The sequence below is a fragment of the Symphalangus syndactylus genome, chromosome 2 (assembly GCF_028878055.3).
Source record: "Symphalangus syndactylus isolate Jambi chromosome 2, NHGRI_mSymSyn1-v2.1_pri, whole genome shotgun sequence".
NCBI classification, from domain to species: domain Eukaryota; kingdom Metazoa; phylum Chordata; class Mammalia; order Primates; family Hylobatidae; genus Symphalangus; species Symphalangus syndactylus.
In genome coordinates, this window is record NC_072424.2 from 15,507,977 (window position 1) to 15,535,133 (window position 27,157).

The 27,157-nt window shown below is 37.2% G+C and overlaps 1 protein-coding gene across 2 annotated transcripts; it reads left to right on the forward strand.

Moving 5' to 3' along the window:
• Nucleotides 1–4,825: 4,825 nt before the first annotated feature.
• LOC129464925 (ATPase PAAT) lies at nt 4,826–27,157 on the forward strand. Of its 2 annotated transcripts, none has more exons than XM_063617108.1 (6): nt 4,826–5,179; nt 6,183–6,386; nt 7,188–7,260; nt 10,381–10,587; nt 19,885–20,339; nt 25,395–27,157. In XM_063617108.1, exons 1-6 carry the CDS (start codon nt 5,016–5,018, stop codon nt 25,627–25,629), a joined length of 1,338 nt encoding a protein of 445 aa, XP_063473178.1. In that variant the 5' UTR covers nt 4,826–5,015; the 3' UTR covers nt 25,630–27,157. The 2 variants fall into 2 exon arrangements, with proteins under 2 accessions (XP_063473178.1, XP_063473182.1); XM_063617112.1 differs by having other exon boundaries at nt 4,856–5,179; nt 26,743–27,157.

The window sequence follows — 27,157 nt, forward strand, 5'->3', positions numbered from 1 at the left end:
CCCATTAACCTCACTAGAGAAGGCATCAGGTTGAAGAAGCTAAAGAAGAAACCCAGAGCCAGCAAACGAGACATGGGTTTTATTAGGGGCTTACAAACAGGGGAGAGTCCAGTGGCGGCAGACTAGACAACATAATTGCACAGCCCAGCGGCAAGGGCTGGGCATGAAAACTACAACTGCCTGCAAAGAGCATGCAGTTTATATAGCATTTTCACTTAACAATCTCCCCATAATGACCTCTACCTGGCAACCTTCATCTAACTCAAAACTCAGGGCCTCAATCCCCTGTGCTGCCTAAGTTCTGTGGGAAAGTCTGGGGCATCAGATGTTTATCATAGATAAGAAATGAATCTCCAGGATGGCCACGCCCTGGATTCCCTAGCTCAGAACACACATTCAGGTGCATCTGCCATAGAGGGTCATTCTCAGGGTATACTTAAGTTATTGCTGTCAGGTGTATTTACACTACATCATAGTATGTTGTATACAAAAGCACGGCTATCAAAAGTAAAACTGGTAAAAAGGATTCTGTGGCTTCCCCTTAACCTGCAACCCAACAGTACAACATATTGCTGAAGGGATGTTAATAAACTTACCTCAAAATTCTATCATTCTGCATAAAGATGGATTATTTCTGTAGGAAACGTGCAATATTACAAATGAGTTGACAGCATATTATGTAGAATTTTTGATGAGTTACTTCTTCTGAAGGTGCAAGTGCCATGAATGCATAACGAAACATAACAAATCCTACAGTTGATTTAGCTTGGATGCTATTTTCCTTTATTAACATAAAAAAAAGAGTTTATTCACCCAGACCTTCCTTTAAGACTCTAAAACCCTCTAAGTTACTGCCAAGTTCCCAAGAAAACAGGATAAAACCATTTTTACGAAATGGGTCCATTAAGAAAGTTCATTTTAAGCCAGGTGTCCTGAAGCTGGAGTGGATTTTTCCTTTTCCCCTTTTAAATAAACCATAAAATATAGTTGGTGATATGGTTTGGCTGTGTCCCCACCCAAATGTCATCTTGAATTGTAGCTCCCATAATTCCCACTTGTTGTGGGAGGAACCCACTGGTTATCTTTTCAATCCACTCTTTAAGTACTCATTCCCATTAGTGTACGTTATTATAGACTCAAGAACAATGTTGTTGATTTTTTAATTAGAAAGCTATAAAGGTGTAAAAGGGTTCTGAAACCGAAGTGTTAAGGAACTGTTATAAAGCCCACAGTTAGCAGCAAGATATGGTTATGTGATTCCCACCTACCTCACCCCCAAAAACCTTTCTTTGTATCTAGATAGGTATAGAGTATTATTTATTTAATTTTAAATAATTATTTAGAATTGAGCTCCGGAGATCAAACTGATAGAGTGTGGCTCAAGCGTGGCCTTACTATATAAATCACACTGTTGATATAAGCTAGCTAGGTATACAAAGACACTCTTATCAGGCAGAACATTCCAATAGGTTAGCGGTCATCTTCCCGGAGCTGGTCAACGGCCAACTTCTTTGGAAGCTGCAGGGTTTGAACCTTCCAGACTTCCTGAGTTAACTCTTTATTGCATAACAGTTTTAGACAAGATTGGGCGTGTTCAGGGTGGTATGGCCATAAACTATTGCATAAGAGTTTTAGGATAAGAAAGTGTCATACAGGTGATAATCATGGATGCGGGCACAGATTCAGCTCTAGTTCAAGAGCCTCTGCAGCATTTCTACATTTCCTCAGAAAGGTTGTATTGAAAATGATATACAGTCTAACAATTTTTCTAACTAGAACAGAAGTTCTAGTTAAAATGAGGTAGAAAGCAGCTATAAATGAAGTTGGGAGAAAAAGATAGGGAGGTTGTTCTTTTCCACTCCTCCCTTAATTGCAGGCCCTGTATTGAGGCAGGGTGAGAAGGAATTCCTGGCAACTGTGGGACCTGCAAGGACCAGAAGAGAGGGAAAGGAGGAGAGAAGGTACAACTCAAGTGGTCCTGAGAAGGAAGTTAAGTTCCTATAACTACCTTGCTGGGAAGTATACTCCTGTGTAAAAGGCAGGGCATGTATAGTAAGAACTCAATCTACTTAGATAGTCAAAACATCTAAAACTGTGGCATTACTAAATGAATTGCTCAAGAAAATTAGTACCCTAAGTTAACTTTTTTCTAAAATGTACCTTTCAAATGTGCGTTGGCTCATATTCTGAAAACAGATTTGAAATATGCTCCTAAATATTGAGTTCTTGCATATCATTACTGGTGGGAAATTTCCAACTGTATTAGCCATCTTCACGCTGCTGATAAAGACATACCTGATACTGGGTAATTTATAAAGACAAAGTTTAATGGACTCACAGTTCCATGTGGTTGGTTGGGGAGGCCTCACAATCATGGCAGAAGGGCAAGGCAGAGGAAAGAGAGAATGACAGCGAAGCGAAAGGAGCTTCCCCTTATAAAACCATCAGATCTCCCAAGACTTATTCACTACCACGAGAACAGTATGGGGGAAACTGCCTCCACCATTCAGTTATCTCCCACGGGGTCCCTCCCACAACAAGTGGGAATTATGGGAGCCACAATTCAAGATGACATTTGGGTGGGGACACAGCCAACCATATCACCAACTATATTTTCCGATTTATTTCAAAGAGAAAAAGCAAAAAACTCACTTGCAATTCATGACAAGAATAATGTATCATATTAAGATTGAAGTCAGCTTTGAACCATAACCACCCTGGCTTTGGAAAAAGGCTTAAGATTGAATGTACTAATTTTCCTTTTTCTGCTGCTCTTAGTTTATGTGATAAAAGCTGTCACCAACCTATCAATTCCATACCACAAACCTGTACTCAACATAATGCCTAATCTCAGCAAGCATGCAGATAGTAGGGAACACAGATATATAAACTGGCAAAGTCTGACATCAAAGGAGAATTATACTACCTAAAAAAGTGGTAAGTGTAGCACAGAGGAATTTGTTTAATTCTATAGCAGGATGAAGTAAGCTTGGTTTCGCATGATAAATAGGATTTTTCCTACTATTGAAAAAAATGGCATTCTAGGTAGAGGAAACTGGAAGGCAGGCAGGGTTCAAAGTACAAAGGACTCTGCATGCTATGCTAAGGAGTGAAGGTGTTGATTCAGTCAGGAACATCGATCACCAGAAGGTGAAGAGGGCAGTGCAAAGAACGAAATGGAAGGAATCAAAATGAAAGCTACTGACAGAAACTCCTGGAATTGTTCAGATAAAGCTAGTGCTTGGAAACAGAAGAAGCAGAGAGGAAAATTTTTCTTTAAGAAAATGAAGACTTGGTGGTTTATTGGCTGTATGGAAATAAAGGAAAGGATAGACCATAGGAATCTTTCGTTTTCTGATTCCTGGCCATTCAGCTTTGTTTAAGGAAGTCAAAATTCAGTTTACAATATTGATATTGCTGATGAAATTGCAGATTAGTTTCTGAAGAGCCTATTTTCCTTCGGATTGTCCACATGTATTAATGTGCATCAAAGTTAACTTATGACCACAGGAAGCAGGACATAGAGGACAAAAATAATGACAAAGACAACTTAGAATGAGTCTGAAATATTAAAAAATCTTTGCAAAGGAGGACTTTACAATTCTGCTATGACAGACCTTTGGTGACATTTCTCTCTTTCAATCTTGGCGAATTCACCTACCATACGTACATTCTGGTGATTACTTATAGAAAAATACATTTGGTCATCATTTTTCTTGCTTTGACACAGGTAAACAGAATGCAAAGTTTATTCTCATTTTTAGCTAGAGGGCACATGTCCTAGTACATAAACTCAAATGGAAACATAAGCAAAAAGATTAAAGTAATGTGCACTGAGTCATGAAGCCAGAATAGACAGCTCTGAAACAAAATTAGATTATGGGTGAGCAAAAACGTTATTTCCTAGAGAGGATACCACCTTAAACACAACTTTGGAACTCTAGATTATAGACAAGTGGAATTTCAGAGTTTCCTTTTTTCAAAAGACAGAAAAATAATCTGCATAAGCCTCTACAGGAGGAGGATGAGGGGCACACTATATACAGTCTCATCCCATGGGGCATCCAGAAAGTTCCATCTGCTCCCACTGTTCTGCATCCATAGCCTTAAGCTCCTTCAAGACTGAGTTCACATTCTACTTCAACAGAGTCCTAAGATCCCCTTTCCACTCGCTGTTTCCAGTGCCATGAGTAGTGATCTCATGGTGCAGCCCCTGCCTTCGGTCCCTGGGTCTTTCTTGCATTTCAAATTTCTGTCATCTAGAGCGTCCAGCCCTGGCTGCCCGGGTTCCTGCGGACCGAGGGTCGCACATGGGGTCAGGGGGCGTCAGCTGAGACAGCACCCGGCGAAGGCCAGCGTGGCTCAATGCCCATCACAGACGCCCTTCAATCCCAAAACCCCATCATCCGCTTCAACCCCCCTCTAACGCGAGAATATGTGTGAGAGAGGCTACGAGAATTCAGAGTAAAAATAACCTGAATCGGCAGCGCGTCCGCCGCGCTAGCTGCCACAAATGCTGCGGACCCCATGGAGTGGAAGCAGAAAAGGCCCTGGCGTCCCCTCGGGAAAAAACGAGGTCAGGAGTCGGTCTTGCACGCAGCGTAGAGCGACGAGACTACACCTACCTGATCACAGACGTTCCACACCAGCTCAGCAACGGTCGTCCACGCCGCTTGCTGTTTCCCCACAGCCAACGTCGAAAACACCCTCGTGCCGGCGCGCAGTGCACCGCGCCTGCGCATAGTCTCCAGCGAGAGAGCAAGGGTCTTCCAGTGCGCATGCTCCGCTTTCGGCCTCCTCCGCGCACACTTTGAGCGCCGCGCCTGAGTCCAGCTGGCACATGCGCATGCGTGTCTCTGGTGCCTGCTCTCCCTACCAAAGCCAGAAGTGGCTGGTACTTGAAGCGGAGTGAGCCGGAAGTCGCTTTGCCTGCCCACTTCCACGCTGTACCGGCGGAAATTCAAGCACTGGAAGAGAGGTTCCGGGGCTGGGCTGGCCTCACTGAAGGCGGCGGAATGGAGACGCGGACCAAGGACGGGGGCCTCACCCGCAGCCTCACGCTGGCCTCTTCTTGGGATGTTGCAGGCGGGGCCCTGACCCACAGCCTCCTCCTCACCCGGGCCGGTCTTGGCCCCGGTGACTTCGACTGGGAGGAGCTGCTGGCACCGCCTGCTCCAGGGTGCGCCGGGCCGACGGGGACGGGGTCGCTACGCTCGGCAACTGCCGCGCTCCTCGGGGAGCTGTGAGGGGAGGCGAGAGGGTCTGAGCCCGGGATCCGGGAGAGCAGTTGGTACCGGGTCTCTAGTGGGGGAGGGGAGCTGCGAGGTCGTCCGGGGTGGGCAGAGGCGGGGTGGGTCCGGCCGGGAAGGGGCCGAGGCTCCTGGGCGTGAGCGCGGGAAGGTGACCCGGACTCGGAATTTCATAAACGTCCCCATCAGGCGTGACAGCTCCTCAGGGCTGCTGTCAAAGTCAGTCCGCCCATCTACCCTCAAACAAGCCACCTCCTCTCCACCAAAACAGGCTGTGTAAAAAGTCCAGCTATAGACGATCGCTGTCGACTTAATTTCGAAAAAGATACGCTTTTGTGTTTCATTGTGTTCTGCTCCTACTCCTGTGCACACAGTAGGTGTCCAGTAATTTATGTAATTATCCGAGAGTCAATTGCAGGGGATTGAGTAGAATGTTGATGATTGAGGAAAAAAATAGAGTTTGGGAAAGCCCTGATGTGTGACACCTCCGTTTCCGTATGAATTCTGTGTTGAGCGCTTCTTGGATGCTTGGGAAGGTGCTTGGACCTCAAGGGCAAGTGGAAGTGAGTTAGAAGAAAGAAGCCCCGTCCGGGCACGGTGGCTCACACCTGTAATCCCAGCACTTTGGGAGGCCGAGGCGGGCGGATCACGAGGTCAGGAGATCAAGACCATCCTGGCTAACACGGCGAAACCCCGTCTCTACTAAAAATACAAAAAATTAGCTGGGCACGGTGGCGGGCGCCTGTAGTCCCAGCTACTTGGGAGGCTGAGGCAAGTGAATGGCATGAACCCGGGAGGCGGAGCTTGCAGTGAGCCGAGATGGCGCCACTGCACTCCAGCCTGGGCGACAGAGCCAGACTCCGTCTCGAAAAAAAAGAAGAGTCATGTTCAGAGAACTATACTGTGTGATGTTTTCACCAATTTTCTTCTCAGTCAGGATCTGGTGATTTTGAAGAGAAACCTCAACAACAAAGATGAAAACCCCTGCTTTCTTTACCTGAGGTGTGGCCCTTATGGAGGTGAAGAAATCGCTTCTATTGGCATTTTAAGTTCAGCAAGAAATATGGAAGTGTACTTAGGAGAGGAGTACTGTGGAACCAGTAGGGGCAAGAATGTTTGTACTGTCCTGGATGACAGGTGTGTGACTTGTACACGGGAAAATGTTCTTCTGAATTAGTGTTTTGATTTTTCTCACTTTTTGCAATAATTATTGATTCTCCGACATTGATGCCATATGTTATGGGAGAGAAGATAAAAATGTGCCAGTAGGCATAGAAGTTTACAACTTTAGAGATCTTAAAGACAGTGTAGATCAGCCTAGTTATTTTTATAAATGTTGAAATTTAGAACTAACAGTCGAGGTGAATTGGTAGGAGGTCATAGCTAGTTAGTGGAAGAGTTTTATTAGAATGAAATTCTGAGAAGTGTGTCTCTTTCCTTAAACTCACAGCAGTCTGTCTTCCAAAAGTTAACTTGGTAGTCAGTCTGGAACTTTGAATACATTTTCTTCTTGAAAGCCTATTAGAAATGGTGGAGGGATCTAAGACTGTGCTACATAAACCTATTTATTAACCTGTAACGCAACTTGTGATTTTTTTTCTCACAAAGATTTTTCTCCAATCTGTCTTTAACCCAAAATATGAACTGTTTTATATCCTGCATGTTGGAAACAATTGCTGTGTTTATTGAGCTTTAAAATACCGTCTGGCTATATGGTTGTACATATGTTATATAATGTAATTTTCTCCTTGAACCTAGTAAGTAAGTGGTAGATGTAATCATAGGCAGTGTGCTTCAGTAATGGAGCCCAACTCTTCATGCCTCACCAGGAAAACTGAATATTAGGATTTAAATATTGTTCTGGAAACACTTATTTTTAAGTGTAACTATTAAAAGTGACAATATATGTAAGTAAAAAAAAATGTTTTTTATTTTTAGTGAACATGAAAAGATCATTTTGTACAAAAAATATCTAAAATTGGAGTCCTCCACACATGCTTGTAAAATAAAGGTAAGTTGTCAGTTGTTAACTAATTTGACAACTAAGTTGTTTTTGTACTCTGTGTATGCTTGTTTTCTTTTGGATTAGTAATACAATTAGTCCAACTTGCTTGCTTGCTTTTTTTTTTCTTTTCAAGACAGTATCTTGCTCTGTTGCCCAGGCTGGAGTGCAGTGGGACAATCATGGCTCACTGCAACCTCATCTCCCAGCTCAAGCTAACTTCCTGCCTCAGCCTCCCAAGTAGCTGGGACTATAGGCATGCACCACCATGCCTGGCAAATTTTTTAAATTTTTAGTAGAGATGAGGCTCAGAAATACTTAGTAAACATGTACGAAGAAATTAACTTTTCTAAAAAATTATCAGCTCTTTTTAACATTGAATTAAAAAAAATTTTTTTTTTTAAATTTTTCACCCAATGACCAGTGAGTAGACTTTTTCTGTTAAAATTTAACCATGAGCCACGTACAGTGGTACATGTTTATAATCCCAGTTACTCAGGAGGCTGAGGTGGGAGGATTGCTCAAGCCCAGGAGTTCAAGACCAACCTGGGCAACAGAGTGAAACCCCATCTCACTAAAAAAATAATAAAAATAAAATTTGACCATTTATTAACCTTGGATAATGTATGTTAATATAGTAGTGCTGTGTATTTTGAAGTGTTGGGAAATTGAGCAAAAAACATTTTTAAAAACTCTATATAAACTGTGGTGGCAAAAACCCATAAGCAGTTTTGGCCCTATTTATAAAAGAACAAAATTAGAGAAGTTTCAAGCAAGAGAACCAATAAGTTAAAGGGATTGGATTGTTGTCTTCAGCATGAAAAATATTGTTAAGGTAACTGTTAGTTATGTCTTCAGAGTCTAGGGATAAGGTAATGATTTGGAAGTCTTAAGCCCTGAATGTTAATTCAGTTTTGTCGCTGACTAGTGGATTAGTCTTGGGCAGATTTTGGACCTATCTCATGGGTAAAATTAGAGAGCTGAAGAAAATTCTTGGGTTCTTTTTATCTCTAAAATTCTGTACTTATTATCATTACTTATAGAAGACTGAAACTTACTTTTACAATAAGAAAAAATAAGTGATTTTTACAGGCAGATAGCAAACTCACAGGACTGATTATCCCAAGATGTTGTTTTGGATAGTATGTATTAAATAGCTTCTAAAACCATTTGAATAAAGTAATTTCTTCATTCAACAAAGATTTGAGTGCCTCGTAATGTCAGATACTATACCAGTCACTTAGGAATTAGCAATAAGAAAATAAACTGAAATGCCTGCCCTTACGTTGCTTGTATTCTAGTGGGCAAGACAGACAATAAGCAGGCTCAGTGAGTAAAATAAATACTATATTTAATGGTGAAAAAGGCTATGGGGTTAAAAGGAGAAAGGGGGATAATAGAGAGGTTGAGAGGGAGGAGGTTAATAGGGTGTTTCCTTAAAATGTTGAAGACAGTCACATCTTTGGTTCAACGCTTAAGAGTTCTTGGATCATGAGTCTGTATTGACCTATGTCCTTGTTTGACATATGGACCTGTGTGTCTCTCTGAAGGTGAATGTTTTTTTAACTGTTCAATGGAAGTACGTGGGAGTGCAAAGCGTTGTTTCAGGGAAACTCTAGGATTGATGTGAAAGCTTGTTCTGAGGCAATAGTATATGAAAGTTCAAATAAAAAAATGGTTACTTATACAGGTTTTTGAGCACTTACTTACTGGTAGCTGCTGGAAATTTTAACATATAATCCTCACAACAACTATGTGAAATCATTGCTACTGTCTTCTCTCATTTTTATCCTGACTCAGATTTAGCATTTGTCCAGGGTCACAGAGGTTGTAAGTACCAGAGTCATAATTTAAACTTAGGTTTGTCTGATTCTAAAGCCGCTTCCCTTTCCATTTTGCTACTCTGTTGTCTGTACCATACATGAAATGTCTCTTGTTTCAGAAATATGGACAGGATAAAATGTTGGATAAACTGTAGGGATAGAAGCCAGAAGAGATGGGTTTCAAGCTGGTTCTTTACTAATTTACTGTCCTTTAACAAGTTAGAAAATCACCCTTGAAGTCATCATTTCTATGTGTAATCCATCAAGCTATATTACATCATTTTGATATTCTCTTATAGTTCTGAATTTGAAAGGATTGAATTTTACTTATTTCAGTAAACATTTTGCATGGGCATCTGGACAGCCTTATTTTGTGTTAAGTAGCAAGTTGTGGTATGTTAAGGTCTCAGATTGGTATATAGTAGTTCCCCTTTATCTGCAGTTTTACTTTCCACAGTTTCCATTACCCACAGTCAACCAAAGTCCAAAAATATTAAATGGAAAATTTCAGAAATAAACAATTCATAAGTTTTAAATTGTGCTTCGTTCAGAGTAGTGTGATCGAATCTCCTGCCATCCTGCTCAGTCCTGTCTGGAACATGAATCATCCTTTTGCCTAGTATGTCCCTGCTGTATATGTTACTGCCCATTAGCCACTTACTAGCCAAATGTATCATCAGAAGGTCAATAGTAGCCTAGTGCTGTATTACAATGCCTATGTCATTCACCTCACTTCGTATCATTATGTAGGCATTTTATCATGTCACGTCATTACAGGAAGGGTAAGTATTGCACAGTAAAATTTAGAGAGAGGAGACCACATTCACGTAACTTTTATTATGTTGTCAAAATTACTCTATTATTAAACTCTTACTATACCTAATTTATAAATTAAACTTTATCATAGGTATGTATGTATAGGAAAAAATATAGGGGTTGGTACTGTATGCAGTTTCAGGGAGCCACTGGAGGTCTTAGAACACATTCTCCACAGATAAAGAGGGACTACTGTAGTTTATTTTTAGTTCTTTAAATAGGTAAACATTTATTTAATCACCTCATTTGTTATTTTACATGAAGTCTTAATTTTTGAAAGGACTCCTTGATTTAAATAGTTCATCTGAGCTTCATGATAAATTTGAATTTTTCCTGACTATTGCTGTTATAGAGAAAAGTTTAAAATATACTTGAAGTTAATTTTTAGATTCTTGAATACTTCACTCTTGTTTAGGTCATACCAAGAAGTGACCTTAAATGATTATTGTTTTTAATATCATTCTTTTCTGGAACTTTTGTTTTATAATAGCTGCTCTCCTTTGGCGAAAGGCAGTGTGTGTTCATCAGTAAAGTTGTGGTACACGTGAGATCAGTTTTTACAAATTCTTCAACAAGCTCTCCTGCTCTAGGATCGAGGATAGACCTTGACAAGGTCCAAACCATAATGGAGTCCATGGGGTCAAAGTTATCTCCTGGAGCTCAGCAGTTGATGGATATGGTTAGGTTTCAGCAGCGGGTAAGTAGAAATGGATTTCTTTCCAGATAACATTAATGATTTCAAAACCATTGCTTTTAGTAAAGAAATGTAGTGACTTAAAATTTTTATTTTATACTGATTTAACTGTTATCTTTTAGTTTTATAGAAGTTAACATTTTTATAGATTTGCCCTTCTACAAAGTGTTTTGACTACACATTTTCCCACTTTTTATTTTATTTTATTGTATTTATTTATTTTTTTAATTATTATACTTTAGGTTTTAGGGTACATGTGCACAACGTGCAGGTTTGTTACGTATGTATCCATGTGCCGTGTTGGTTTGCTGCACCCATTAACTCGTCATTTAGCATTAGGTATATCTCCTAATGCTGTCCCTCCCCCCTCCCCCCAACCCACAACAGTCCCCGGAGTGTGATATTCCCCTTCCTGTGTCCATGAGTTCTCATTGTTCAATTCCCACCTATGAGTGAGAACATGCGGTGTTTGGTTTTTTGTCCTTGTGATAGTTTACTGAGAATGATGGTTTCCAGTTTCATCCATGTCCCTACAAAGGACATGAACTCATCATTTTTTATGGCTGCATAGTATTCCATGGTGTATATGTGCCACATTTTCTTAATCCAGTCTATCGTTGTTGGACATGGGTTGGTTCCAAGTCTTTGCTATTGTGAATAGTGCCACAACAAACATACGTGTGCATGTGTCTGTATAGCGGCATGATTTATAGTCCTTTGGGTATATACCCAGTAATGGCATGGCTGGGTCAAATGGTATTTCTAGTTCTAGATCCCTGAGGAATCGCCACACTGACTTCCACAATGGTTGAATTAGTTTACAGTCCCACCAACAGTGTAAAAGTGTTCCTATTTCTCCACATCCTCTCCAGCACCTGACTTTTTAATGATGGCCATTCTAACTGGTGTGAGGTGGTATCTCATTGTGGTTTTGATTTGCATTTCTCTGATGGCCAGTGATGATGAGCATTTTTTCATGTGTTTTTTGGCTGCATAAATGTCTTCTTTTGAGAAGTGTCTGTTCATGTCCTTCACGCACTTTTTGATGGGGTTGTTTGTTTTTTTCTTGTAAATTTGTTTGAGTTCATTGTAGATTCTGGATATTAGTCCTTTGTCAGATGAGTAGGTTGCAAAAATTTTCTCCCATTCTGTAGGTTGCCTGTTCACTCTGATGGTAGTTTCTTTTGCTGTGCAGAAGCTCTTTAGTTTAATGAGATCCCATTTGTCAATTTTGGCTTTTGTTGCCATTGCTTTTGGTGTTTTAGATATGAAGTCCTTGCCCATGCCTATGTCCTGAATGGTATTGCCTAGGCTTTCTTCTAGGGCTTTTATGGTTTTAGGTCTAAGATGTAAGTCTTTAATCCATCTTGAATTAATTCACACTTTTTATGAATTCATTCATTCATTCAGCAAGATTTTTTTCTTGCAGTAAACAAGGCACTGGTTTGAGCAATTTTGAGTGTGCGAAGATGATCAGTTAGTCTGTAGTCTTGAAGAATTTTTACATTCTGGAGCATGTAAGTGGGGAATGATGAAAACACTAAGGAAAGGCTCACTAAAGGAAGTGGTATTTTTATCTAGGCCTTTAAAATGTAGGGTGGGATTAGGCAAGTAAATTTGGAAGAAGGCCATTTCAGACAAAAAATAAGGTGAATAAAATCTTCAATGCTAGAAGAATTTGATACAGCTGGGAAATGAATGGTAGTTCATTTCTCTGAAGCAAAAAAGTAATAGGCAAAGTTTAAAGTAGATTTCAGCTAGATCATAAAGAGCTTTGGATGTTACTTTAAATTTGTAGATGTTTTTGACTTATGTTTCAAGAAATTTTAAGCCACTGTCAAGTGTAAGCTGAATCTGAAGAAAGTGAGACTACAAGGAGAAGATGAGCTGCACATTATTCCCCTCGTCCAGATGAGAGTGAATGAGGTCTAAGATTGGACATGGTAACGTAATGCTGGATGCTAAATGATGCTAAAATGATGGAGCCATTGGGACTTGACAGCTAACTTAATACTGGTATTATGATAGAAAAATCAAGTTAAACATGAAATTGAGGCTTTGAAGATGCTGATACTAATAATATAAATGCAGCCCAAAGGAGGAGGATGCTTGGAGGAAAAAGGAATTTAATTTTGGGAACATTGACTTTTAGCTGTGAATAAGACATTCCCTGGAAGGATGTTGCAAACATCTGGAAACAGAGGATTAGGAGAAATGGAATGAACCTTCAGTGGCTGGAAGGGAAATTTAGGGGTGTACCCACAGTAGCTGACGGAGGGTGGTGAAGGGAGAGGAAAAAGGAACCAGAAACATAGAAGGCAGCAGTGTGATAGAGTAGCAAGAGAAAGGATTTGATGTCAGGTAAAGTGACTTCAAGCTCTTGTCCTGCCTCTTCTTAGTTCTGCATCCTATGGCAAGTTGATTCATATTTTTTTAATATGAATTCCTCATGTACAAAATATAAATGATAACACTGTAAGGATCACAGAATTGATGTGAAAATTTAAAATAAATAATGCAAGTTAAGAACTCCTTGTAGATGTTGTGTGGTTCGCAAATATTAATGTAGTACCAGTATTATAATATGGGCTGAGTTAGGAGAACCAGGAGAGCTGAAGATTATGGAAACCACAGAAAGAATTTCAAAAAAGATGGAAATGTATACTTTTCTTCCTTCCACACCATGTTTTCACCTGGATACCTCAGGAGATTCCTAACTGGCCCTCCTGCCATGCTACAATCTGTTCTCCACAGTGTACCAAGAATGACCTTAAAGGATAATTGGATCTCATCCTTCTCCTGTGCAAAGCCCCCTGACTGCTTGCCTCCCTTTGTACTTAGAATTAATCCTGATTCCTTACCTTGATCTCTAAAATGTAGGCCCTGCTTGGCTTCTCAACCTCATCTCCTGCCATGTTTCCTTGGGCAGCTTGCTCCAGACATTCTGATGTGTGTATTCCATAAATATCTAAATGTGTTCCCACCTCCAGACCTTTGCACTCATAACTGTTCTCTGTGGCCGGAACCCCCTCCTTGTGACACTTCTGTATCTGCATTTTTCTTATCATTCAGATCTCATTTTAATGTTACATCCTTAATGACACCTTTCTTAGCCAACCAGTGTAAAGTAGCATGTGCTTCCAAATCCGTATCAGTTTCATCAGTGCCCTTTTGACCACTTTGTTGTTGTTTTTGTATTGGTTGCATGTTTATCTCACTAAAGGACAACCTTCATGCAAACGAGACTTATCTGTCTTGTTTATGGCTCCAGGTACTTATACACAGTCATGTGTCAATTCACAGTGGGGATATATTCTGAGAACATAGGGGATTTCATAGTTATGAAACCATGGTATGTACTTGCAGAATCCTAGATCATATAACCTACTATATACCTAGGTTACAAACCTGGATAGCATGTTACTTTACAGAATACTCTAGGCAGTTATAATGGTAAGGATTTGTGTATCTAAACATGTAAAAGGTACTGTAAAAATATAGTATACAAGATGAAAAATGGCACGCCTGTATAGGGCACTTACCATGAACTGAACTTGCAGGACTAGAAGTTACTCTAGGCAAGTCAGTAACTGAATATGAAGGCCTAGAACATTACTGTACACTACTGTAGACTTTATAAACACTGTACATTTAGGCTATGCTAATTTTTTTTAAACATTTCTTATTTTTCAATAATAAATTAACCTTAGCTTATTGTAACTTTTTTTTTTTTTTTGAGACAAAGTCTTCCTCTGTCATCCAGGCTAGAGTGCAGTGGTATGATCTCGGCTCACTGCAACCTCTGCCTCCTGGGTTCAAGCGATTCTCCTACCTCAGCCTCCCGAGTAGCTGGATTACAGGCGCGTGCCACCACACCAGACTAATTTTCTTATTTTTAGTAGATACGGTGTTTCGCCATGTTGGCCAGGCTGGTCTCGAACTCCAGGTTCTCAGGTGATCACCCCCCTTGGCCTCCCAAAGTATTGGGTGGGCTTACAGGCGTGAGCCACCATGCCCAGCCTATTGTAACTTTTTAAGTTTGTATACTTTTTTTAAAAAACTTTTTGACTCTTGTAGTAAAGAGCTTAAAACTCAAACTCATTGTATAGCTGTACAAATATATTTGGTTTCTTTATATCCTTTTTCTATTAAGCTTTTTTTGTATTTAATTTTTTTAAGTTTTAAACTTTTTTCCTTAAAACAAAGACACAAACATACACATTACCCTAGGCCTACAGAGGGTCAGGATCATAAGTATCACTTTCTCCCACTTCCATATCTTGTCCCACTGGAAGGTCTTCAGGGACAGTAATACCCGTGGAGCTGTCATCTTGTATAATAACAATGCCTTCTTCTGGAAGACCTCCTGAAGGACCTGCCTGAGGGGGTTTTACAGTTAACTTTTAAAATATATAAACAGAAGGAATATGCTTTAAGACTAAAAATATGTTATAGTAAATACATAAACCAGCAACATAGTCATTGATTATTATTACTAAGTAGTATACAGTATACATAATTGTACATGCTATGCTTTTATATGACTGGCAGTGCAATAGTTTCATTTACACCAACATTGCCACAAACATGTGAGTAATGTGTTACTATGATGCCACTTGGCGACTGGAATTTTTTAGCTCCATTATAATCTTATGGGACCACTGTCATATGTGGGTCCATTGTGGACCAAAACATTGTAATGTGACACATACATGTATCTATATATACACACATATATATACGTATATATACACGTATATCTATATACATATATATACACACATATATATACACACACACCTATTGGATTGATCAGCTATTTCTTGGAGATCCTCAGGGAGTAAGTTTGAATAGTGATGAGATGTAAACCAAGTTGTGAGGGATTAGATAGTAACCGGGTATTTGGGATGTGGAGTTACTAAGTGCACACGGGTTTTTTTTTGTTTTTTTTTTTCAAGTTTAGAGATAAAGAGGAAATTAGATACTTGTGTAAAGGAATATTGAAGATAAATAAAGAATTTGACAAGCTTGTGAGATTTGAGCTTTATTAAGAATTTATTTAGGGCAGTGTATTTTTTCAAGTACAGTCCATTGAACACCTGTGTCAGAATCCTTTGGAAGGTCTTCAAGATGCAGATTCCTGGCCCTCACTATCTACTCAATCCCAGAGGGTGGGGTCCAGGAATCAGTGTTTTAAACAGTCATGTCTAAGTGAGTTTTATATACATCGTGATTTGATAATAACTCTTTTAATGGAAGATTTTAAAAAGGAAACAATTGTGAACAAATTTTGGAAACTATTAGAGGATATTAATTAGTTTACTGTCTAATTTCTCTTTTAAAATCTTGACTTTAAGAAAAAATGAAACTAGATATATTTTTATTTTGGCTATGTCTTTAAATTTTTATAGTTTTATTTATAAATAATTTTTCTTTGCTATGAATTTTAACCAATACAGAAGTGTTAGGTAAAAATTAAAAATGTTTTCCAGCTGTCATTCTATACCCCAGAGGATACACAGCTAACAGTTTGGCGTGTATCCTTGTAGAGTTTTTTTATGCGTGTAGCAACACATAAGGCTCTCCACCCTGCCACCCCATCCTCAGCCAACACTCAAGGGTTACTGCTATGTACACTGTACTATAACTTACTTTCTTCTCACCACTAATGCAGGGACATTTCTGGGACACCCTGGGGAAGAAAGAAGGTTATAAACAGTTCTGTGTCCTTTTAAACATGCTAATGGAAGACTTCCTTCCTAGTAAAAAAAGTCCTTATTTATGGAGTGATTCTTACAGGATGTACCTGGCTCTCTAGGATTGCTTATTGATGACAAACTAGGCATCTATACATTCTAAGGCATAGAAAATGTCATATAAGCTGTGTAACTTTCTGCCCATAAAATGGGGATATTTCATGACCAAATCAACTCCTGTGTAAGTGGTGTGATCACACATGTTGTTTGGCAGGACTTCTCTTGGGGGAAAGGAAGGACCTCAGAAGTTTTGGCTTCTCTCTGGCTTACCTGTGCCTTGGAATTACTTGTTTTCTCAAAAGTTTGATTAAAGTTCAACACTCCAAGTTTTGTGAGTCTGAAATGCAATCCAAACCTTTGTGATTTCTCAATAAGTATTAAGGTTATTTTTTATTTCCTTCTATTGAAGTTCAGGTTGCTGGCTTTGATTTGCTTTTGCTTTAGCAATTTAGAATTCTTGAATAGGAGTTCTATATCAAAGGGCGTAGCGTATGGTTGTCATTTAATGTTATCTGAATGAAAGGATATGACCCATTTTCTCAAAGAAAACATATTCAGTTATTTAGGAGTTATACTCTTGCTTTTTTCTCCTTCAAAATAAAAATGACTTTATTATTTAATTTCTTTCTGATTATTAAAGGTGATACAAAAAAATTAAAAAACAAAAAGGTATAGGAAATTCATACTTTCCTAAATCCTACAATATATTCATAGATAAACTATTATTTTTTCAGAAATCTCTATTGTGTGTATACACAATGTATGTAGTTATACATACACACATACACATATCTGTGTAAGTATATGGACACAGTTCTCTCGAAATGCTTTCGTACTGCATATGTTGCTCAGGAACATTTTTCACTTGAAAGGATATCAATAAATACAGCTTTCTATGATTTTATGAATATTATGCAGTTACCTATTCATGGGTATGTAAGTTTCTTCAAAATTTTTAATAGCATGTTAGCAGTAGAGGCTCACATAAAAAGAAATAGAAGAATAGCTACCAGGCACCTGAGATTTCTTCATTTCCTATAGTGGCATGTAGACACATCTGAATTTCTTGATATTTATTCCAAAGAGAAAAGATCATCTAAAGAGCTCTCATCTCAGCAAATGTGACCTTTTTTAAATTGTGGTAAGAATACTTAACATGAGATCTACCCTCTTAACAAATTTTTAAATGTACAATATGGTGTTGTTAACTATAGACACTGTTGTACAGAAGATCTCCCAAACGGATCCATCTTGTAAAGCTGTAGCTTTATACCTATTGAATAGCAATTCATTTCTCCTTCCCCCCATCTCCTAGCAACCACCATTCTACTCTCTGTTTCTGAGTTTAACTATTTTAGATACGTCATGTTAGTGGAATCATCCATTATTTATTCTTCTGTGCCTGGCTTATTTCACTTAGCATGTCTTCCAGATTGATCATATTGTCACATGACAAAATATCCTTCTTCTGAAAGGCTGAATGGTATTTCATTGTATGATATTCATTCAATGATATTTCATTTCATTTTCTTTATCAATACATCAGTCAGTGGACATTTAGGTTGTTTCTGTATCTTGGCGGTTGTGAGTACTGCTGCAGTGAACATGGGAGTGCAGATAATCTTTTTGAGATCCCAGTTTCAGTTATTTTGGGTATATGCCCAGAAGTGGGATTGTTAGATCATATGGTAGTTCTATTTTTAATTTTTTGAGGAGCCTCCATACTGTTTTTCATCACTGCTATACTATTTTACATTCTTAACCAATGACTAATTTTCATAATCAGTGAATTCCTATAAACAGAATATTATATGTCAGAAAGGAAAAATTTACATAGCAAATACCTTTACATTTAGATTTTTCTGTTTAAATGTTCTGCCTACTTAATGTTCACCCATACTTTTGACATTGACTGTAGTGTAAATATTATTACTCTTAATGTAGTTTTCCACTGTACATTTTGTTTTGAAATGTTGTAGAGAAATAAATGGGCTTTCCTGTTATGACTGAGTAACTTTCTTTGAGCTTATGGTGAGTTGTCCAATGTTAACGTTTTATAAATATAATTTTACATAATTCATCTTATTCCAGGAATATTTAAATATTCAGGTTTATACAAAACTTGCATTTTATAAAACAAGATAAACTTACAATAGGTTAACATTTCTCTATAAAGAGCACTTTTCCAAAGTGCAGTTTGGTAAAAAGTTAGATGGGGACATGACATTACAAATCTTCCCCCAGCTTCCCTGGCCCTTATTATTCTCCTTTTTCACTTTATTTTTCCCTAAAGTATTTTTCACCATCTCCATTTCATGGTACATTTTTTTCTTTCTTTTCTTTTCTTTTTTCTCTTCTTCCTTCTTCACTTCTTTTCTCTTTCTCTTACTTTCTCTTTTTCTTTTCTTTCCCCTTTTTCCTTCTTTTCTTTTGTAGTTTGTGTCTCCTTGCTCCCCTGTCATATAGGCTCTGTGAGGTTAGGAATTTTAATTTATTTTGTTCACTGCTGTATTTCCAGTGCTTGAAATAATACTAGCACAGAGTAGATTCCTGGCAAATATTTGTTGAATAAATTAATGTTGTTCTGGCTTAGTCTAGTAATAACTTTTTAGAATATCTATAAGTATATGAACTGAGTTTCTTCAGCTAATTTACATATCACTTTTTCAGTCTGTTTCACCAGCTGTTGAACAGCAATAAGTGTGGGATGATATCCCCTGATAAGAATCTATAGTAGACTTTTATGTTTTGAATTTAGAGTGGAGCCATATGCCTCAAGACTTAGGCTAGAGATATTTTCTTTTATCTAATGGAAAAATTAAAGAGCATAAAAGGGAGATATTGTAATCATCCCTTCAAGGTAAGCCAGAATCTTCTCAGGAAATAATACTGCATAACCAGTTGAATTGAGACTGCAAAACAACTCTCATTATCCTGGAAATTCTTAGAGCAAACACAGCCAGAAGTAGCTAATTTCAGTCATTGAAAATGTCACAAATGTACCCATAGAGCATCTAACTTTAAATAGTGTAACTATCTGTGTAGTTTCCAGGAAAAATTCATTGCAAAAGTTATGGCTAGGTAAAAGTGAGTAACTTACCACATTTTGACAGTTGGGAATGATATAATTGAATTTTAAGAAACTTACCAGTTCTTGTGACTCAGTTGAGAGTAGTACATTTTATTATCATAAAGAGACATTTGTAGTGGAAACATTAGTGTCAGTGCAGTTTGATTATTCATGCTAGTATTTATTTAATTTCTTTTGGGAAGAACTACAATGAAATGATTGAAAGTCATGACTGTGGAGTTAAGTGGCCTGCGTTCATGTCCCAGTTCTGCCACTTACTGGCTGGTTACCTTGGCTAGGTACGTTTAGCCTTGGTCTCCTCAGCTTAATATTGAGATAGTATTAGTGGCCTACTTTATAAGGATGTTTTGAGGATCGGATGAAACAATGCACAGTGCCTGACTCATAGTAATTACTCCAAAAGTTAGCTGTCGGTGTTATTAATATTAACATTTACTTGTTTACCTTGTTTAGAATTGTATTCCCATTGGAGAGCAGCTTCAGTCGGTGTTGGGCAATACTGGATACAAGCATATGATTGGACTACAATCCTCATCTACCTTAGGAACCTTAGACAAGTCATCCTCCACACCTTTTCCTTTTAGAACTGGATTGACATCTGGGAACGTGACTGAAAACTTACAAACTTACATTGATAAAAGTACACAACTGCCTGGTGGAGAGAATTCTACCAAGCTTGATGAGTGTAAAATTATGCCTCAAAACCATTCCTTTCTTGAAAATGATCTTAAAAATGCAGTGGCCTCTTTCTTACCAAAGAAAGCAAGTGACAACTCAAATATACCTAACTCTGAGTTGCTGCCTTTTCTCCAGAATTTATGTAGTCAAGTTAATCATCTCCATGTGGGAAATAAGACCGAGTGTCAGGAAAACATCACCAAGCATGGTGAACGCATTCTTGGTGTTGGGTAAGTATTATTTTAAGACATATGAGTTTCAATTTGGTAGGTGGAAGAATCAGATGAAAGGAAACAGATTTGTCTCAATGAGTACTGCCTAAAATTTGTTTCCAGAGAAAATTTTAGCAACTTTTACATTTTACCATTAATACACTTAAAGGGGATAACTACAGAGTAGAATGGATTACTTTGAAAGAAGTCCATATAACTGAAGGTTTGGCGCACTTCCCAGGCATTTTGTGGAAGGGTCACAAGTATTAGTTCTCAGTTGGAATAGAAAGTGATTTGCATGAATGGAAAGGAGCTGTGGGAATCATAATCTTTATGTTGTTTTTATATATTTGTACTATTTTGTGCCTGGGTATGTTAAGCATGTCATTGTGACATTTTCCTTGAAGATTATGTTTGGTCTAGGCAAATTCCTGAATTATTAAAAAACTATATTAGGATAATAATCATTTGTAGTTTACAGGCTATTATCCCCAGTCTCTTCATCCCTTATTTTGGCAGTACATGTTTTATTAAGAGATAGCTGAGTATTTAATATGTTCCTAATTGCTTAAGTAGATAATAGTGTGTCAAAATGGTGTTCTAGACTAGCATTCAGGATTCTAGGTGTGGTTTTGGCTTAAACATGTTGCCACACTGTTTAGTATTCTTTAGCCTAAGAGATTTTATTTGAAAATGAGTTAGTTGGATTATTTTGTAACTAAACACCACCACCAACCAACAGGATTGAGTTGACATTTATAGAGAACTCTACCAACAACAGCAGAATATACACTTCTTTCAAGTATCTATGGAAGATTTGCAAAGATAGATTATATCTTGAGTCACAAAGCAAATCTGACCAAATTCAAGAGGATTGAAATAATGCAATGTGTGTTTTCTGACCATAAATGAATCTAACTAGAAACCAATAAAAGACAACAAAATTTCCAGATTTTTGGGAATTACACAGCATTCTTAAATTTATTGTTCAAGAAAAAGTCTTGACAGAAATTAAACGTATTACACAGAAATGAATGAAAATACAACACATCAAAATTTGTGGGATGCAGTTAAAGAAGTGTTGATAAGGATATTTATAGCACTAAATGATTACATTAGAAAAGAGGATTGTTCTCAAATCAGTAGCGTAAAACTACAACTCAACCAACATAAAATAATCTGAATAGTCCTATAACCATTAAAGAAATTGAATTTACAATTTTAAAACCAAGCAAACTGAACTTAAAGCAAGCAGAAAGAAGGGAATAATAACAGAAATCAGTGTAACTGAAAACAAGCAAACAAAATCAATGAAGCCAAAAGCCAGTTCTTTGAAAATTTCAATAAAATTGATACACTTCTAACAAGACTATCAAAAGATAAAAAGAGAGAAGATGCAATCATCAGTATCTGGAATGTAATGAGATGTCACTACTGATCCTAAGGCCATTAAAAGATAACAAGGGAGGGAATATTACAAACAAATTTATGCTCATAAATTTTCCAACTTAGGAGAAATGGTTTAATTTCCCCAAAACCACAAACTACCAACCAAACTCAGCCAACATGGAATAAGTAATGAAACAGTCCTACAACCACTAAAAATATTTGATTAATGATTGGAAAGCTCATGAAAAAGAAATATCCAGGCCCAGATGGCTACACTGAAGGTTTCCACTGAACATTTAAAGAACATCAATTTTACATGCTTTTAAAAACTAGAAGAGGACGGAAGATGTTCCAACTCATTCTGTGAAGTCAGTATTAGCCTGACACCAAACTAGATTGCCCCCCAAAATTAAAATACACAAAAGTGCATGTAAATATATGTAAAATATATAAATCTATAAAAAATACTTATAAAGTATGAAAAAATTTATAAACCTAACAAAATATATACAGGATATGTGAGATGAAAATGATAAAATACTGATGAAGGAAAAGAAAAGCCCTAAAAACTGGAGAGACATACCATATTCATGGATTTGAAGACACAGCATAGTAAAAATGTCAGTTCTCTCCTAGTTGATATATAAATTTAATGCAATTTCTATGAAAAATTGAGCATGATTTTTTATAAATATGAATGAGATGATTCTAAAATTTAGAAATGGAGAATTTTTTAAAATAGATAAAGGAACTATAAAAAATTTTGAAAAAGTATAAGAGAAATCACTACTTGATTCAAGACATAGCCACAGTATTCAAGACTGTTATTGTCAGAGGTATAGACTTATAGATGGATAGCACAGAAATAAGTCTACACAAGTACACCAACTGGCGTTTGACAATGCAAAAATAATTCAATAGAGGTAGAATTGTCTTTTTAACCTGTGCTGGAGCAGTTGGATATCCACAGGCAAAAAATGAATTGTGACTTAAACCTTATACTTTATGCAAAAATTAACACAAAATTACTTATAGACTAAAATGTAAAATATAAAACTATAAAGCTTTTCTACGGGAGAAACTCTAGGGACCTAGGACTAGGAAATGAGTTCTCAGATATGACATCAAAAGCATGATCCATAAAATAAAAAACTGATATATTGGGCCCCATCAAAATGTAAAACTTTTGTCTATGAAAGACCCTGTTAGGGGAATTAAAATACAGACTGGGAGAAATTCTTTGCAAATTACAAATCCAGCAAATGACCTGTATCTGAAGTACATAAAGAACTCTCAAAACTCTTCGTTAAAAGAAAATAAAAATAAAACCTAACAATCCAATTTAAACCATGGGCAAAAGAATAGTTATTTCAACAGACAGGATATACAAATAGCAAATAAGCACACGGAAACTTGATCAACATTGACTTAATGACTATTAGGGAAATGCATATTAAAACCACAAGATATCACTACATATTTGGATGGCTAAAATTTAAAAACAGTAACAATACCAAATGCTGACAAAGATGTTTGGGAGCTGGATCTCTCATACATTGTTGGTGGGAATATAAAATGGTACAGTCACTCTAAAAAATATTTTGGCAATATCTTAAAAACTAAATAAACTGTTACCATACAACCCAGCAATTATACTCCTGGACATCCCAGAGAAATGAAAGCTCAGGTCCACACAGAAACTTGTACATAGTTATTAATAGAAGCTTTCTTTGTAATATCCCAAAAGTCCCAACTAAAATGTCTTAGCAATAGGTGAATGGTTAAACTGTGGTACATCCATATCATGCAGTGCTGATGTGCAGTAAAAAAAACAACTTGGACATCTCTCAAAGGCGTTTTGCTGAGTGACAAAAGAGAATCTCAAAAGGTCACATACTGTATGATCTCACTTATATAATATTTTCAAAATAATAAAACTGTAGAGATGAACAACATAATTGATGGTTACCAGGTATTAGGGAAAGAAGACTTTAGGGGAGTAGGTATGACAATAGAGGGGTAGCAGGAAGGAGATCATTGTAGTTAAGAATGGTTCTGCCTCTTGATTATGGTGGTGTTTAAATAAATATGTGTACATGTGATAAAATGGCATAGAACTATACACACACATCATACTAATATCAATTTCCTGGTTTTGATAGTGGATTATAGGTAGATAAGATGTGACCATTGGGAGGATTGGATAAAGGATACTGAGAAACTAGTATCTTTGCAACTTCCTGTGAATCCATAATTACCTCAAAATAAAGAGTTTCTTAAAAACTCTCTTTGGTGTATTCTAGAGTAGTGGCTCTCAGACTTTTGGTCTTTACACTCTTGAAAATAATTGAGGACTCCAATAAACTTATGTAGGCTACATAAAAATATTTGTTTAAAAATAACAATAAACCCACTGTGTATTAACATAAATAACAGTCTTTATGAAAAAAAGCCAGATTTTCTTTTAGAATTTTATTGAGAATAGTATTATTTTAAATGTACATGAATCTATACATAATAGCTTTTGGCTGCATTATCATATGTATTGAATTATAGCAGGTATAGTGAAATATAGCTAGTAAGAGCACAGTAGGAATACTGAGAATAGAGTGGATTAATCTCTGAAAAAGCATGTATTTATACACTAAATCTCTACTACTTTGAAATTTTAGGAAAGAAGAGTACACAACTACAGGTTCTGTTAGTCATCAGGGCAATAACATAGATTTTGTAGTCTCTGGAAAAGTCATGAGTATGAGGATGAAAAAGTCGAATAACATCTTAGTATAAACATACTTGTGACCTCAGTGAATTCCCAAAAGAATCGTGGAGACCCCAAGGTTCTGTGGACCACATTCTGAGAGTTACTGTTCTTGTTTTGAGACTGAGTCTTGTTTCATCACCCAGGCTGGAGTGCAGTTGTGCAATCTCAGCTCACTGCAGCCTCTGTCTCCTGGGTTCAAGCTATCCTCCCAGGTAGCTGGAACTACAGGCGCTCACCACCATACCCAGCTAATTTTTGTACTTTTAGTAAGAGACAAGAGTTTCACCATGTTAGCCAGGCTGGTCTCGAACTCCTGACCTCAAGTGATCCACTCACCTCAGCCTCCCAAAGTGCTGGGATTACAGGCGTGAGCCACCGTGCCTGCTCTGAGACTTACTGTTCTAATGTTCATTGTGAACGTTAGAAATTGGTGTGCTGTTTATTTATTTTGTTAGTTTGCCCATTCTAGTTAAATTCTGAAGTGTTTTTATATCAGGTTAAAAAAAACCTTCCAGTAGTTTAGTAAGGTTGTTTGTATGAAGGTAGAAAAACTTTATAGAGTTGCTTGGGGAAGTATTTGAAAATATACATGTTGACTTTAGAAGAAAATTGGGCCAGATCAGTTTTGATTTGGAACTCAAAATCAAAAAGACCCTTTCTAAAGACTTGCTCTTTGAGGGTTCCTTTTCACTTTTACATTTCTGTTCAATTGTATACTAAAAAAGAATTAATAATGTGTTGGGCATTTAGGGCTGTGGTTGCCTGTTGTAGATGTGTATTAGAACCTAGAAATGCATCGTAAGAAGACAGAGCACAGTTGTGGAGACAAATCTCAGCAATATATGTTGGCTGCTTGTTTTATAAGCTTGGTTTTTTTGTTATTAGGGAAAATTTACATATTTTTTAAAATGTATTTTTAGAATGGAAGAGCAACCTGTTTGCTCCTACTTGGAAAAGATTCTTTCTAAAAATATGCAACTGATGGAAAAGAAACTTATGGATTACATTGATCAGCGAATACATAAACTCCAGGAGCACATTGATGATAAGATTGCTTTGTTAATGGATTTGCTGCAAAATCCTAACTCCCCGCCCACTGGGATACCTCTAAGACATTATGACTCTGGAGAAAGACTTTCAAATGGAGAAAGATAAGCTCTCAACATAAACAGTGTACTGCAGATATTTATTACATATTTATTACAAAGCCAAAACCCAAAAATATTTATAAAAAGCAAGTATTTAATGTCCTTTGAGGGATCATTGTCTTACACAAAGTGACCTCAGTTTTCGTTTTTACTACACTTGTTATTTTAAATCCAGTACTGTACACTGAGTTAATATGATACAGTCAAATTATTTTTGCTCATGATATTTTTCAGTCTTACAGAAATGTATGTATACTTGTGTTAAGAGTTTAAAATGCTTGAGGATTTCTAATACAGTTCATTGGTTTGTATTGTATATGTGTTTAAGTATAATTTTTATTTATACAAAGATCTCATAGTCTTAGAAGTATGAAAAATAATGCTTAGAGCATTTGATTTTTTTTTCTTTTTCTAATTATCTTGGAAAATTGGATACTTAAGACTTGGAGCCTTTAATTCAGATTACCAATTTACATTTTGTATTGCTTGTGTGAGATAATGAATAAGATGTGATATTTGGCATGTGTAAAATTAGTTCACTCTGGGGCTGTTAATATTATTTGTTTCATTACAGAGTGGCTGTAGGTAGGAAAGTAAACATCAGAACTAGCCTAGTCCTTGTTATGATTAGTACTTTGGATTTGATTTTTCCTGTAAAACAGATGCAGTCATCTTGTTTGACCTCAGTAACCCCAGACAGTATAAGAAAACCTCTCCTTTTGACCTGATACAGGTTTTCTCTCCAGAATCCTTTTCTGGCATGTTTATTGTATGAAATAATGAGGCTCTCCATGGAAGGATGAACACATATGAGTCAAGGGATTGCAATTCTCTCTGATAGACTTAGTTTTCAGATCTTATGACTATTGTATATGCATTGAAGGGTGATATATTTGCCTATAAAAATAAATGCACCTGCTCTGGGAACTACTTGTCTTTAGTTAGTAGAACTGTTTTATTTTCAACTAATCTTTACTTCAAATATCTTATTTTTTAGAAAAAGGGTATCTCATACTCATTTAATATTTTGGCAAATTTCTTCTTTAAAAATGTTACCTGATGTAATTCCTGTGTGACATAGCTGAATTTTTACCCTGCCCTAACTCTGCTTATCTTTAAGAAACAGGATGCCTGTGATGAAAAGTTCCCTTTGTAACCAGTCCAGAGGAGACTGGTTACAACCATGATAGCTGACCAAACGACTTTAAAAAGACCTCAGCCTTTTTGTAGTCTTATTTCTGTGCTAAATGACACTCCTGCCAGCGCCATGACAGTTGACAATTGCCATGACAGTGACCAGAAGAAGCCATGAAAGGACAAAAAGGAAGGCAGCTCTCTGGTTTTAGGAAGTTCACTGCCCATTTCTGAAAAATCCATGAATATTCCTCCCTTTGCTTTAATGTGAAACACCTTTATTAGAAAAATTGTATTTTAACCCCCTCACTCCTCATTAGTTGAAAAGTTGATTTGTGAGCCATGCTCCTGCTTCTCAGTTCAGTGGCGATTGAATAAAACCTGCACTGTTTGTCACTCTT

Excerpts from the sequence above, each read along its gene's own strand:
- LOC129464925 (XM_063617108.1), top strand. The coding sequence starts at position 5,016 with ATGGAGACGCGGACCAAGGACGGGGGCCTCACCCGCAGCCTCACGCTG. Across the intron at positions 5,180-6,182 it reads CTGGCACCGCCTGCTCCAGG|TCAGGATCTGGTGATTTTGA; the intron begins GTGCGCCGGGCC and ends TTTTCTTCTCAG. Across the intron at positions 20,340-25,394 it reads GAACGCATTCTTGGTGTTGG|AATGGAAGAGCAACCTGTTT; the intron begins GTAAGTATTATT and ends ATGTATTTTTAG.